The 15,771-nt window shown below is 44.4% G+C and overlaps 1 protein-coding gene across 4 annotated transcripts in view; it reads right to left on the bottom strand.

Moving 5' to 3' along the window:
- LOC143424502 (uncharacterized) overlaps positions 1-15,771 on the bottom strand; it is a 359,685-nt gene that overhangs the window by 90,198 nt on the left and 253,716 nt on the right. For all 4 annotated transcript variants that reach the window (XM_076896581.1, XM_076896582.1, XM_076896583.1 and 1 more), the window contains exon 2: positions 14,409-14,532. In XM_076896581.1, the coding sequence (XP_076752696.1) occupies positions 14,409-14,532 (124 nt within the window). The remainder of the gene's footprint in view (positions 1-14,408; positions 14,533-15,771) is intronic.

Raw genomic sequence — 15,771 nt, 5'->3', positions numbered from 1 at the left:
GGGAAGCTGTTGGTAGCCCGTAATAATTGGTGTCGCCAGTTCTGCTGGGACTGGTCGAGTGGCAAATCGTCCCGTTGCGATGCCTTCGAGTATCAAAGCCCTCCTCGAGCGTCTGCCTCAAGGCGCTTCGCGTTTATTATCGAATTACGCGCGGGTAGTCGACGCTCTCGTACGCGTCGTATCGCGCACAGTAGCGCGAGACTGTTGGTTCTTAGATAGAACCGATTACTATTTACCCGTTGACATTTTTACGGCGCTTATTAAACGCGAAGAAAGTTATAGGGGCTGGCACAAACGCGATTGCGCAACTTCGCGGCTGTTTCGTTCAGAGGAAAGTATATCCGCGTACGTAGTTGACAGTTGAATACGGATGATTGCGCGCGAATAGGTGGCTTCGGTTCGCTCGCTCGCATTTGCATATGAATAGTGCACGACCCGAGCCGTTTCGAAACTGTTAAATGTTGTTTAATATGTGATGCTAGTTCGATGAGCTGTTCCAGGCGCTGAGCGCGACGATGGTCCACGTTTTGATCGTTAGAATCTAATTATGATCGATACGAGAAAGTTATATCAATATTGCGAATGATACGTCAGAAATATTCATCTTTTGGTTACTGTAATATTTATTTACTTTCTCTGAAACTGAGGACATGACGAATTTCAGAGTACGAAACACTTGTTTAGATCATATTGCAATATTTCATAAATTTGAAAGGATAAAACGTTCGAGTGACCATTTATCAAGTTCTAAACATCCTAATCTGTAAAATATACATAAATTCTAATTCAAACGGATTCAAAAAGTGTCAGCTAACAAACAAATACTATAATATTACATATTTGCTTGAAAAACTATTATATACACGACTGCTTAGCGACAAATTCCATAAATCGCTCAAAACCAGTAGCGCTATCAACCACTTACCACTGAAAATGCAAAACGAGCCAGACACGATAAGAGAATCGCAATGCGCTCCGCTTTAATTCACCCTTCCACGGTTTCACTTTCTCAGAAGTCGTGCTATTAGCTGAAAATAACACCGAGGAAAGTCAATCTCGGCGCAGGACAGTTACCGTCCGTTTTTCTCGGCGAGAATCTCGAAACCGCGACAGCAGAGACGCGAGCAAAGGACGCAGTTACCCGGAGAAGCGAAACGAGCTGGGGCTCTCCCCCTTGGCCGACTCGATCGAGCGTTTCAAAGCGACCGGTTCCGCGAGCAGAGCCGCTTCTGAAATGTGGGAGACATCGGAGGTACGTGCACGGAAATAAATAAAACCGGGTTTCACGCGTGTTTACAAGCCCGCGCGGCATTACGGACGCTCGCTCGAGCGAGTAACGCGACTGTTGGGACAGTCGTGACGCGTGTACAATAGAAATTGGCAAGAGGCTGAAACATATGTAATTGCATGATGCACGCAGGATGATCCATTGCCACCCCTCGACCGCGTCTGCCGTGCGACCAAGCCAACTGCGACGAAATCGAGCGGAAATTTCGAGAATTCCTGTCGAAACGGTTTTTGTCAACTGTCGATACTTCGAGAAACAAAGTATCGGTTAAATTCATCCTTCTGCAAATCAAATTCTCGCTTTTGCGAAATAGATAAATATTTTTTGGCAGCAACTACAATGGCAACTCTTGTTCATGTACCATCACGACATAGCTACGACTCGAGTGGAGCGTAACGTTTCACGTATATAATTGGAAGTTTTGGTTCGTCTAAAAGCAAAGAAGTCTATCGATTATACCATCATTTCATCGAACGTGTTTGTATCAGAGTGTCCAAAATCAATTCTCTCAAATGTTCAAATGCAAGCAATAATTCGCACACGAAATGCTAGTTTCACTGAATTATTATTTAACGAGAAATCAGGACATCAGATAGAATCACACTAAATTGTGCCATGTACTTCAGACGATTGATCCAGCGAAGTCAAAACCATTCAGCTTCACAGCCAATTACAAGAGACGAAAATGTCCTCTTGAGGAACTTCGAAGGCTGCGCTCTTCGAAGATAAACCAACAACCAATTGTACGTGCGTGCGATTAGCGAGACACGCGAGATATTCCACGATTGCGGTAGATTTACAGCCACCGTTGGTAGCTGTGCGAGCGGTTTCATCGACTTCAGAATTGCGCGCAGCGATTTCTCTCTCGGAGCGGCGAAAATAATTCAAAGCGCAAGACGCGAGCGTGGTATTGACGCGACTGCAGAGTAACCAGCGGCGGCGGTGTGCACCGAGGCTCGCTCATCGCGGTCGCATTAACGTTCATAAACTTTCAGCGTACCCGATGCCATATTTCAAGTTAATGAGGGCAATAAATTTATACGTCGCGGTGGACTGGCAGGCGGACAGGGTGATTGAACGCCGAGGAGAGGGTGGCGGCTGGGTGACACTCGGGGGAGGAAGAAAAAGGAGCGCTGCGAGTGGGCGTGCGGGGACGGGGAAGAAAGAAAAAAAAAAAAAGAAGAAAAGTGAGTTACGGACGAGGCGAAGGGAAGGTTGGAAGACGCGAGGAGGACGCGAGCACGTGAAGACCTTGAGGTGAAGGCAGCGAGGGCAGAAATTGAGAAAGCGGAGAGGTGGTGAATAAGAGTAATTGGAAATGAGGATTGGGTATTGTGGTGGGCGAGAGGAATTGTCGGTCAAAGGGCGGAGGGAATGTTGGAAAATGCAGGAATACGCGTAAACGCGAGGCAAGCTGAGATAAGGGTGAAGAGCGATGGTGGCTATTGGAAAAATGAAAGTTGAACGTTGAGTGAGTTTAGATACGATTCGAGAGGCGATTTTGGTAAAAGAAATAGAGAAATATGTTACTAATTGTGGATATTTAAATATTGCAACAATGACTTGTGTAAATCTTACTGAAATATGAAAATTGATGACTGTAAAGCAACGATATTCGCCTTTTGATATTTGCATTTTTAACACATTAACTAGAAAAAAGTTAAATATTTATTGATTTCTTTATCACCAATTTTTCAACAGCATTTTTAAGAAGCGAATAAATGCCAGAATAGCGTATGCAAGAGTGGAAGCCCGAGGATATAAAGTCCCTCTTCTAAATAGCAAGCCAAGCGGAATAACGTGTAAAAGTAATTGGAAACGAGAAAAAAGTACTCTGGTTAGCGAGGTAAGTAATATCGGAAGGAGGAAAGAGGAAGTCAAGGGGTTGGCGGGTGGAGGAACGAGGGTACGGGGAATGGGTGTACACACAGGCGGACGATATCCGTTTTTATTAATAGAAATTCAATTTGAACGGGGCAAGCTCGGCAATTCGGAGAAAATTGAATTATCCACGGAATTATCGGGAGTGCACGATATCCGTGCATCGCGAGCGTGTATGCGTAATCTATAACCAGAGCACGTTTTACACGTCAAGTACCTACGGGTACGTAACGGCGGAGTTTCGTCGATGATATTTCGTAGCGTGAAAATGTTGCGACCTTAATTCCTTCGCCGTTGAAAAATGTCGGAATACTTGATGCAATTCGGTTATTCGACTTTCCACGCTCAAATTATGTTTGCAACCTTATCCTCGGCTTTTTCCGCCTGTCGAGGTGGTAACTTAATAGTTCAAAGAATGAGATTTTGCGTTCCAGACGCCTCTTTAACTTCGAACGAACTTGAAGCACGTGTAATTCCGGTGAAATTTGAAATTAATTCCTTTCACATTGGAAAACGAAACGGTTCCCCGGGCAACGAAGTCGTAAATTTCTCAGGCATTGACGCGAAAAGTTTTAATTGTTATTTCTTGAAATTATTTGCGCGCGCGGTAGTTTGTTAATTGCGAGGCAGGTAAGAAGAACAATGAGTTACGCTTTCAGCGCTGGAAAAATATTTGCTGAAACATGAGAAATGTTCTCCCGCTTGAACGAAAATTAAAATGTGAATTTTAAATAACGTGCATTCTGAAAAAGTAATAAAATGGCGGGCTGCATATCGTTCGAGTAACGCGTGCAAGTAGAGCAAAACGCTATATAATTAAATATGAAAAAAATTATTTCTGTTTTAAGTTATTACCATAAAATTGCAGTTCAAATAGAAGTCATTTCATAAAGGCTATTATTTCGTACGATACGTATCACCCTATTTTTATATCGTATTAATTTATCCTTAAAACGGACGCGAAATATCAGTTATCTACGCTTTGTAATATTTTAATTAAACAGAATAAACGTAAAACACGTACATTATTCTACCTCGGAATGCACATGATATTTTTTCATTTCACGCGAATTTTTCTCCACGAAGACTCCGCGCACAATAAAAATATCACGACCATCGTGTATAAATAATTAAAACAGCCCGAAAAATTCGAAGATACAACGATACGATGCTCGAAAATATCTCAGCGATATTCCCGATAAAAAAGAGAAGAATGTAACGATGAAATGACACGACAAAAAATATGAAATTCCCAACCCATCGGCCGTTCGATCCATTCAACATCGACTAGACGCACAATGCGCTCACCGGCATGAATATAAATTGGTCCGCGGAGCAGGCTGGTCCAAGGATTCCACGGAAATTCCGGCAAAGAAATTCCGCGACGGCAGAATATTTCTGTCTCGAGCGGGGCGGGCGCTGACAAAGACGCGAACGCGCCCCCCCGTAGGAGACGGATCCGGCGGTGAGCGTCGCGCGGTTTCCGGTGCAGTCGCAAAGTTGCAGCGAGAATTACCAAAGTCGGTGGGCGACTTATTCGCGAGCGTTCCCCGCTCGACGGGACCGTTTGCCAATTACAAAAGGGACCCGTCGCGCGAATTCCTACCCCTTCGAGCGGTTACCTAACCCACCCTCCACTCCCACCCCCTTTTTTCCAGGGCGAAAACTTGCCGCGATTCGCCAGTGGCAGCGACCGGATCCTTTTCCACCGAGGCACCGTACAAGATTACTTTCTTTGTACAAGCGAAGTTCGTTTCCCTGCCGATGGGCTCCAGTCGATTACAAAGAGCACTCTTTGAGGCGGGAGCCCTTTTGTTGGGAACACGGCTCCGTCGTCTTATCCGCGGAAGTCCCCCCTCTCCCCGTCCTCCTTTTTCCATCGACCGTCCCTCTCTGTCTCCTCTTTCGCGGAATTAATCGACGACGGCCGCCTGGCGGGCCTCGATTGGAAATTAAAAATCGACTCTCGGTTTAAAGGGACGGGCGCGGCTTTGAGCGTGCCCGGAAGTCGTCGACTGGAGTGCGGAACGGCGCGCGGGTTTTTCTTGCAGCTGAGAGGCCGTGGATTAATTCGATGCGTTTATCGTTTTGCTGGGGAGAAGAGGATGTGTAATTTTGCACGCATTTCTCTGGTTAAGATCTTAACACTGTGTTTCATGTTTGTTCGTTTTAAATGGATATTGAGGTTCTGTCTTTTGGGTTTGAGATTGTTTGATTGATCACTCTGATTTGTATTTATCTGGAGTGTGTCAATATTATAGAAACTTAGCAAAGTCTGTATGAAAATGTTACAGTAGACAGTGGAGGATTGTACGTAAAACTCACCCCTATGTACAATTTGTACAATTCACCAAAAGGCAAACTTTCTGCTTAAATAATTGATGAAACACTAAAAGATTTCAACTTCGCACTGAATACGTTACAACTTTCTGAACGACAAAGTTGCATTTAAACTTTTCCATGAGCCCTCTTTTGCGTTGACTCGCATCGCGTACACGTGGCACAATGTTAACGTTTTACGGTCGCGCGTCAGACAGCAGGCTGATTTTGGGGAAGCGAGCGATCCGCGTGCGCACGCGGCACGACGGCGGAGGACGCGAATTCATTAAAGCAAATTACTTACGCACGAGCTTAAACAAGACGAGCCCGATGTAATAAAAGGGTACTCTCGCTTACCCTTTGTTAACGTCACGGCGCAACTCGTCCGTTCGCTTAAGCGCTCGCTAATACATCCGCCGAGACACTGCCGAGCCGTTCGTGCCCGTGGCGGTGATAATGAATAGCAACAACTCCATAAACTAAACTACTCTCGAGAGCAGCGAGCCCGTTTGTCCGTTTCGACCCGCTGGCAACGATGCACACACGACGGTTGTCGAACCGCTGGATTAGAACTCGCGAGCTTCCACTGTGTTTGCGCGCTTTCAAACTGCGCGCGAATGCGATTCTCCTCGGTCGAGTGGAAGCTACTGCTCTGGGATTTTGCAATTTTTACCGGGGAATATTAAATCCACCGCGTGGTCGAGGATCTGAATGACGTTTTGTTCGTGGATAAGAAGTTGCAACACGCTTTTAGAAAGTATTGGATTGGCGAGAAAATATTTTCAGTGTTCACAAGTGGATAACGGTGTGATTGTTACGAAAGATTTGTGCCAGTGATGAGCTTTCCTTTTTGACATCTAACTGTTTGCATTTGAGGGCTCCAGAATGGAGCCATTTAAAGTTTGCCTTTAAACTTGAGGACTCCGATGTGAAGGCAATGCAAATAATTTTTAATTCGTAAGATAAGGACAAAAATAAATCGCAATAACTTTTTTATTCCAGTTAGCAAATTAAAAGTTAAATCTGTTCAAGTTTTGTTTATGTAACTGTGAAAAGAAATGGTTACTTTTTCTTCCAAATGCAAAGAATTAATATCAATCGCGTTTAGGTTATCATTGAACGAAATGGAAAATATATAATTGCACTACAAAACTAGAATTACTTTCTTTTAACTTAATAGTAATTAGATTAAGAGTGAATTGAATATGAATAGTTGAATAGCCGACGTGTACACTAGGTTTAGATATATTTGATTGAATTAATTGCAATAGCATTCTCGTTCACTTAGAGAAACATTCTGTATTTATATACGCATAGGGTATTTGATTAAGTCCGAGAGAAACACTAAAGGATGATTCTGAAGACCAAAACAATTCTATGCAAAGAATCTAGAACTATTCAATGAAAAAAAAATTCAGTTACTCCAACATTTTATGTTGCAATTGAATTGAAGTTAAGAAAGAATAGTGAATATCACAGCGAAGATTCGATTCATGTATACGAAACGCTCGCCTCGACATCATACCCATTAAATTATTCGAAAGCGACAGTGGCTCCTTTCACGGAATCAAATTTTCATTCAACATCCTCTCTAGAAACGCTAATCCGTCCTATCCTTAATCCACTACCACGTACTCCGTTCAAATCGGAAACAATACCCGCCTATTCACGCGCGCCTCCTCCGCAAACGACTTCATTCAAAGACTGATCACTGATTCCGTTTTAATTCAAGCAGCACACCCCAGCTCGCCGACGCAATGCATACAATGGCTCGTTCCGACAATTCGTCTAACGTATCAATAATTTGTCCAACGTTTACCATCTCTTTGTGCCTTCTCTACCTTCTGCGTCGCGATTCCGTCGAGTATGTGATGAAACCGAGAATTCGCTCAGCAGTCTGATTACGACGCGTCTCGTGCACGTGTATCGATGCAATGATCCAATTTATCTTTTAATCATAAAGAGAAAATTAATTTCATCGAAGAACATTCATATAATATTGTTACTTTGAATAACTCGAGAACGAATGGAAACGAAAGTAACGCCAAGTAAGAAAATCTCTCGACTTTCCCTGAAAAAGGAGCGATGCGAACAATAACTCAAATGCACTCCATAGCATAATATTGAAACTCGATATTCCCATTTCTGCCACAGCACAAAAGTATAAAAAGACACCAAAATGAACCCAAAACTTAATTTTCAAACACGTACAAATTACACACCTCAAAAAGAATATTTCAAGCAAAGAACACCAGCTCCAAAAATTTGCAATTCCTATTCTATCGATACCAAAAGAAAGATACCGCTTTTACTCAACCTTTAAACAGCACAACGCGCGCACGCTTTCGAAAACTAAAGAAATGCAGCTAAAATACCGCAAGAACGCCCCTTGACCGTAGCCACTCGTCCGACATGGACTTTTCCGCTGTTTTTCAGCTCCACTCGCTGGCTACCGGTGAAACCGAGAAATCGCTCCGCGGGCCGATGATTCCGTAGCGCGTACGCGTAACAATAGGCGGAAACGTCAGGCCTGGTACAAAAGGAGCATCGCGAGGGAGAGAAACGTTGGACAGGAACACCGTTCGCCGGGTAAAGAATCGGGCCGAATCAAAGGCACCCGTGGAAACGTTAAGGCTGTCTCCTACACGCGGTGCTCAGAGATCGTCCGATAGTTACGGTGTCTGGCCATTGTAATTGGGTATTCGCGAACAGAAAGCCCGTTCCCCGGCGATCCTGATACGATCGGTTCGATTTTTCGACGGTGGCCCCACCGTTTTCAAGTCTTCATCTGCGCCCGGCCAAACCCGCACGTTTTTAATTGGCCGCCGATTGACTGCGCGGCGAAAGTCGTTCCCGATGCACGTGGATGCAATAATGTACCGTCGACGAACGCGTGAACGATGCCTCGCAAATTCGTGTCTATTGAATTCGACGCCGGCGGACGGTTTACGAGCGACCGCCTGGAATTTATTATTCCGGTTAAATTGGCTTAATGAATACGCGTTTAAGTTTTCTGCCGGTTTTTTTTGCGGTTCCGGAATTTGGGTCGAAGTGAAAGGCGGATTGTCTCGCGTCTCTTTCTCTTTCGGGGGTTGTAACGGTGAAATAATGAAGGATCGTATGGGAAATGACTAATTTTGGAGTTCGCTGGTATAAATTGTGGGAATGAATGGTGAGTGTGCGATGAGAGCGATTCTGTGAGTGATTTCGAGATGCATTTGACGAGCGTAAGAAGAGAAATGTGAAAGGGTTGTTTGTCAGCGAGCGTTGGAAATTGAATATAATTCAGGAAAAAAAATCAACTCGTTTCAATATTCCTATAAAACTATGAATCGAATTTCTAAATAATAAAAACACCCATCATTTCTGCAGATTGTAAAGTATATACACTTGCAAGCAGAATACTTGTAACAAATTTCAAAAAACAGTAATAATAAAATTTGCAAGCATTACATAATCTTATACCACGGATATCTTAACGGATATCTATTTTGAACAAACGATTCTTCAAACCTGAACAACATATATATGCACATTCAGTATCAAATATAAAAATATAAAAATGTAGAAAAATAACAAACTGAGAAAACTGCAGATAAATATATCACGAGCAGCTAAACAGGAAATTGTAATTGTAACTTTAGCCTGGCTGTTGTGCTCGCCAAACGTGTAATAACAATTCAATTAAATTCACCATGTATCATTAACCAATGATAAACAGCTGGCATCCCGACAAACCAACGTCTGCTACCGCGATTATGGTAATCTGGTATCGTTTCCAAAAGTATCCAACAGAGACAGAGAGAGAGAGAGAGAGAGAGAGAGAGAGAGAGAGAGAGAAAGAGAGAGAGAGAGAGAGAGAGAGAGAGAGGAAGAGGGAGATAAAACTGGCTCGCAACGAAGCCAAGAATTTCCTCTTCGAACGTCTGCCAATTTTGCTCGACACACCGCCTTCTTGCCCTTCTTCCGGTGGTTGTTCTTTTTCAGATAGTCGCGCGGTGTCCAGGTCGGCAGTCTCATTGTCCACAGCTAGATAGGGAGTTTGCATTGCAGATTCGAGGCCGATAGAATCTGGCGGGACCACTGCCAGAAGCGAGCCAACCCTCTCGGTTACGCGACGAGAATTCGTCTCGCAAGACGTATCGCCTACTGGCTGCATACGTAATAGAAATTGGAACGCTCGACGCCGTTGATTTATTACGTTGCCTCGCGATTGCCGTGGATAATTATGTTTACGGCTAACCGGGAGCCAAAAGACACAGACGATTGACACCGTGTCGCGATTTATTCGCGTCTGCGGGCATTGGTCTTCCAGGAAGCGGTGAAATCGCGATTAGAATCAATCAAGAGTATTAGAAGCCTGAAATTTCCTTTTTCTTTTATTTTTTCTATTTCTAGAAACATTGCAGAAGAAACTTCGTATTCTCCTAAAAATGAAAAAACCTGCGATATAGACGATTTAATCGCGACACGAATCGAGATCGAAAGCAACAAAATACCATGAAACACGCGGCATTAAACGAGAAGATAATACAATCTATCGCGTCTGCGGGCATCGATCTTCCAGGAAGCGGTGAAATCGCGATTAGAATCAATCAAGAGTATTAGAAGCCTGAAATTTCCTTTTTCTTTTATTTTTCCTATTTCTAGAAACATTGCAGCAGAAACTTCGTATTCTCCTAGAAATGAAAAAACCTGCGATATAGACGATTTAATCGCGACACGAATCGAGATCGAAAGCAACAAAATACCACGGAACACGCAGGATTAAACGAGAAGATAACGCAATCTATCGCGTCAAGAAGCATGTTGCAGGTAACGTAATGAGACGCGTTGTAAAATACCAAGCTGGCTGGTATCCGGCGCGGGGGTGCGTTGGCACGCTGGCACCCCAGAAATTTCCGGCGAACATCTTTATTGGCCGCGCAGCGGGTACGCGCGTAACAATCGGCCGGTTAATCGGAGCCCATTAATCCGGCTGATCGATAACCACGGGCCCTGGGATCGGTCGAAATCGTCATCGGTAGACAATGGCCGAAGGTGGGCCGATAATTGGTCGATAAAGTGATACAAACCCCGGGAGGAGATTATATTGTAAGCGTGCCGAGCGTGTCAGAGATATGCAAATGATTATTAATTATTGGCGCGTCGTTCGTTAATGTCGGCGACAGGTCGGCCCGGATCGATGCCGCTGCGAATTCCCGCGCGCCCCGACGCTGGACGGTATAAAGTTTAATTAAGGAACGTATTAACGCACGGCGGATAGTACCGCGGTGGATAGTAAGCAGCGGCTGAGTGAGCGGTTAGCAAGGCAGGTGCACGGATAATTATACGCTTTCCTCGCATATCGTCGCATGCTACTGGAATAATTAAGCAAAACTGATGAGCGCGCTCGCCTCCCTGCGCAGGAGGCTCCTCTTTCCGCCGGCTCTCTCTATCTTCGGGTACGTGCACACCAGACTGAATCCACGCTCCGAGAATTTCGGAACCATTTGAATTTTAATCGCCCACTGTTCGAGTCGCTGAAACATCGCGAACGAACTCGTAATTACGCGCGTCCATGTATATACATATTTAAGACGATGCGTGGGCCTGATTACGTTCGCTTAAGATTTCGTTAAGTATTAATAGGCGGGACGAGAACGGTCATTACTTTTGCGCTAAGTTAATCATATATGATTGTACGGAGTAGAGAATTATTTACTTTAAAAACGAAAGCGTTCGAAGGACGCGTTCTTCCTTCGTTTCAAAAGACTCTCTCATTTCCTTCTACAAAATATAATTAAGTTATTCCTCGTTCTATGTAGACTACAGATATGTTATTAATATAAAATCATCAATATTTTCTACCTTTGTATCATTTAGAATAAAATGAAACCATAGAACAAATCGTATCATCATCAAGTTTCTCAAATACAAAGCATAGACGCAATTGGAGAACGCAACCCCCTCGAGTCTCCACCATGGTTCAAAGTTAAATACTCTCCGCTCAGTTTCGCTTCCATTGTGCACGCGCCTTTACTCTCACCCCGTCTCCCTCACTTGGCCTCTCTCTCTCTCTCTCTCTCTATCTTCACTCGCTCTCTCTTGTCCGGCAATTTCGTGAATTTTTAATTCGCTGGGCGATGCGACGGAATTCGGCGCGGCCTCGAAACGGACGCCGTTAATGCTGGACGAGCGGAGGCTTCCTCTTCGGGCATCAGAGCGGCGATGATAATTACGCACGGTTAACTGGTTAACCCGCCGCGGATGTAATCGTTTGTTTACGGGCGATCCGCGTCCTTTTGCAACCCGCGCGCCATCCACGCTTTGTCGCTACCGGTGTCCCGAGTCAGCCGGGGCGACGCTTCTCGCATGAATTATTAAAACGATCGAGGAGGATAAAGGGGCCTGCGAGACCGGGGACCGAATTTTTCATTATGCGCATGCATAATTCCAGGATCTCTCAGCGAGTTCATCAATGTCGCGTCCCAGGGACGGTCTTTCCTCCGCTTAATGACGGCAATGATAGCTGGATAGCGCTCGACGAAGTGATACACACGCGGTTCCCACCCCTCGTTAACACTTTAATGACTGGTTGCTTGTGCGAGTAATTACCGATGTCCGGTTGCTTTTGTTCGTAATTAATGGGGAATCATTCTTTACACGTGTCGCCCCTTTTGTATACCGGCCGTACGTTGACGGGCAATTTGGTAATTCGTGTAAAGTGTGATCGGATAATTATCGGAATAAAAATTTGCCAATTTCGAAGGTCGATGTGCGTGTAATTTAGTGGCGCGAAATTGAAAACAGAGAGGGACGTTGGTTACGTGTGCTGAGTGTAAACGAGTCGCGAATGCGTTGATCTTATTAGTCGCTGTTTGGATATTGTACAACCCCTATTTGTTTGCGCGATATTACAGTGAGTGTTTTACAGCGCTGTAAAAACACTTTGCACGGCTGATGACGATGACATCTCTTCAGACACCTGATAAGTACACAAACAGTGTTCAGCTATGTGCTATGCGCAATTAAGCATCCCCAAGCCGCAACGAGCCTTACACGCACCCCATAGAGTCGACGGCATAAACTTTCACTACCGCGGGAAGCGTGACGATGAGATCGTTCACGAGGAAAACGCCAAGCGAATTCCAGAGGAGAGTCGTCGATTCGACACGGTACTCGTTTCTCTACAATGTATTTTCCATTGCTGCATGGCTAGTGACGGGGTCGAGTGTAGCGCGAGTAGATGACCAGTTAAATTCAATATGCTTCGCGAATAGCTTTAAGTAAAACTGAACGTACGCGAGACTGATCGAAAGTTTCTTTTACATTCCGTCAGATGTGAAATTAATCGAAATATTTGAATTCAAATTGTTTAAGGTGAAGTAATTTGAAATCATTTTACCAATATGAACTGGTTATTTGTAATACATATTTTGGGATATTTTCATGGTTTCCTACGCTGGTCTTTTCATCGCTCAAGCTAATCGACTTTGCTTTCAAAGTGTAATTAAGTACTGTAGTGAATTAAAAACGTTCTATTAACAAATGCGAACTACTTTCAGTGAGCTCACCTTAACATAGGACTGCAAAGGGTTAAGCGTAACTCGCGCAAATAAATTCGAAATCAAGTGTCAATTAAATTCAAGTAACTCGATTAATCGAAACAATATTTCCAAAATCCAAAAATCTACTATATCAAATCAATTCACATAATTCAAGTCTCAGAAACTGAAAACTTTAACATCGAAATTGACTCGAATTCACGCGTATCCCCACGGTATCGAGCTCGATCCAGCCTCACGCTCGTCGCCAGTCGTTTTTCCACCGGACGTTGCACGCGAAGCAACATTCGCCGAGCATCGTCGTGCGCCGTGCAACGTCCGAGTATTGACTCATTGCACGAGGAACGCGGCTCGCCTCTCAGGAGGAGATTTCTCAGGCCAGATTACGACAAGAACATCGCTGGTCATTTCGTTACACGGCCAGTCGATCCGCTCGCGACAGGCATCGACGTACGCGCCGTACGCGGTTTTTACCGCCGCCTCCTGTTCCTTCGATTCGAGGTTCTTGTCGCGGCGGTGCGCGCCAGGATTTATTCAAATCGGGGCCCTCCACGCGGGACGCTTCAAATCGCGATTAGTTTCTTTTGCCGCTGTCCCGTGTCCCGCCAGCGAATCATCCGCTCGTCGATGGACGGACGCGTAGCTCGAATTTTGCAAATAGCCGGGAGAAAAGCGCGGATACCACGAACGTTCCAGGAATTCGTAATTTTCGCTGACGCGCGCATCCGCGCGTGCGTCGTGTTCGGTTGATTAAAAGTGGATAACAGTGTAGAATGCAAATTTTACACCTGTTTTATGTTAATTCCTTCCCCCGCTATGCGAGATCGTTATTTTCACTTCTGTTAGTTTCGATATCGACTCCTTTATAATACTAATGTTAATAAATCGAGAAGTACCTTTTTTTTGACTTTACCAAATAACAGGAATATTTTATAAACGATCCATTGTTAAATATTTTTAGCCAATACAATTATATCCAATTCTTTGTAAGAAATCCATGCTACTTTGTATGGTTAAAGGCATCTCGTAATGTGAAACCAAGAACCAACGATATTAAAGAAATTCAAACATTCCATCCATAACTTCCACCGTCAGATGCGATAATTTCCGGCAGCAAAATTTTCTTCAGTGGACAGAGTAGGCATACGCAGCATCGAGCCGATGGTACGAGCCGAACGGATGGCACGTTCGTTTGAAATAACGCTTGTCGAGTTCCTCGTGAAAACTGGCTCCGAACAATGCGGCGATGTTCGAAATGACTAACAGCCAGCCGCTTATATGCCCGCGGCACAATAATTGCGGCAATTTAACAGACACGGAATACACGAAACGGTCGTGACCGGGGCCCAACGTAAAAACGATCGGTAACATACCTTGGGGTCGAAGTTGAAGACCTGTTCGGGTCTTAGCGGACACTCGAGACCGCATTTGCAGGTTCCCACTGTCGTCAGGTACTCCTTCAGCTGATCCAGCGAACCCAGCGCTGTGCTACTTGGACTGAAACAAGACAAAACGAGAGTCGTTAATAAAGCGAAACGGATGAGAAAACGGAGCCGCTCGATGGGAATAGGAAAAGGAAATCGTCGACGGATCGTGTGTCCGGCTCGTTACATTCAATTAAACCGACCCCGTCGCGTCGAGGATTATCCATCGTAATTAAGTAGCCCGAGATTTTTCCTTAAAATCGCGCATTGAATATTTATCGCGCGCGTGCTTCGCCGGCGAACCAGTTTAATGGCAAGTGACGGAAGCGATAGATTTTCCACTTGCACCGCTCATCTGAATAACAAATTTCCCTTGATATTAATATTATATGGTTCGACACGATTTTATGGAACGCACCTTTGTAATTGAAAAAAAGGTAATTGATTGTGTGCGATGCACGAAGATTATCCGTATCGATTTATCTACTTATCATGGATCTGCAAATTGTGCTCGTCAATGGATTATGCTGTTCCATCGTTACACCTTTATCGTTATTATCATTAATATATTATACAGCTCATTTTTTGAATAATTGTAAAGAAATGTTCAGACGTTGAGTCTAAAAGTTACTACAAAGCGATCTATTGAATACAGCTATTAACGATTAGCAATCTTCCATCGAAGTATTCATTCGTATTTCTCTTCTCTACACAAAAAAAAACTGTATTCGCAACAACGAATGTAACAATTCGAAAAACGATCGGTAAAACAAATACCTGGCAATATTTCTAAAACGCTTGTATACTTGGAACGATGTAATCGAAAATACTAAGCGTCCCTTCATAATCCCCGACGCGTATCCGTCTGTGCGGTCCTCGTGGCTGTTTCGAAGGAGGCGAACGAGCGATATCAAAGATAAATTAACCGACTCATAAAGAAGCTGTAACAGGGAACGAGGGAGTCGATGTTCCGAGGGGAGCACCGAATAGGCGTTTCATAATTTCGCCGGGCGCGTCGATGAGCTGGAAGGAGACGGTTTATTATCGACGGGCCATCGGTTGTTTGGCGAAACCGGACAGTAATGGTCCCGAGGACGTTTGCCGTGCGACCAACGAATAACGCGTAGGGGGATTCCACGTCCGATAATTCTAACTGGCCCTGTGAAACTGAAACGGTTATCGACGCCCGTAAAGGGGACGAGTTATTACGTCGCTTAGGTCGCTGGCAAATTTTCCGTCGCTGATACTTCATACCGAATTATTACTAATAAACCGGGCACCGAGAACGCTCTCGCTCGCGTAACGCGTCGCC

The sequence above is a fragment of the Xylocopa sonorina genome, chromosome 6 (assembly GCF_050948175.1).
Source record: "Xylocopa sonorina isolate GNS202 chromosome 6, iyXylSono1_principal, whole genome shotgun sequence".
Taxonomy (NCBI): domain Eukaryota; kingdom Metazoa; phylum Arthropoda; class Insecta; order Hymenoptera; family Apidae; genus Xylocopa; species Xylocopa sonorina.
Note: the sequence above shows the minus strand (reverse complement) of the source record. Positions and strands in the feature narration are given on the sequence as shown.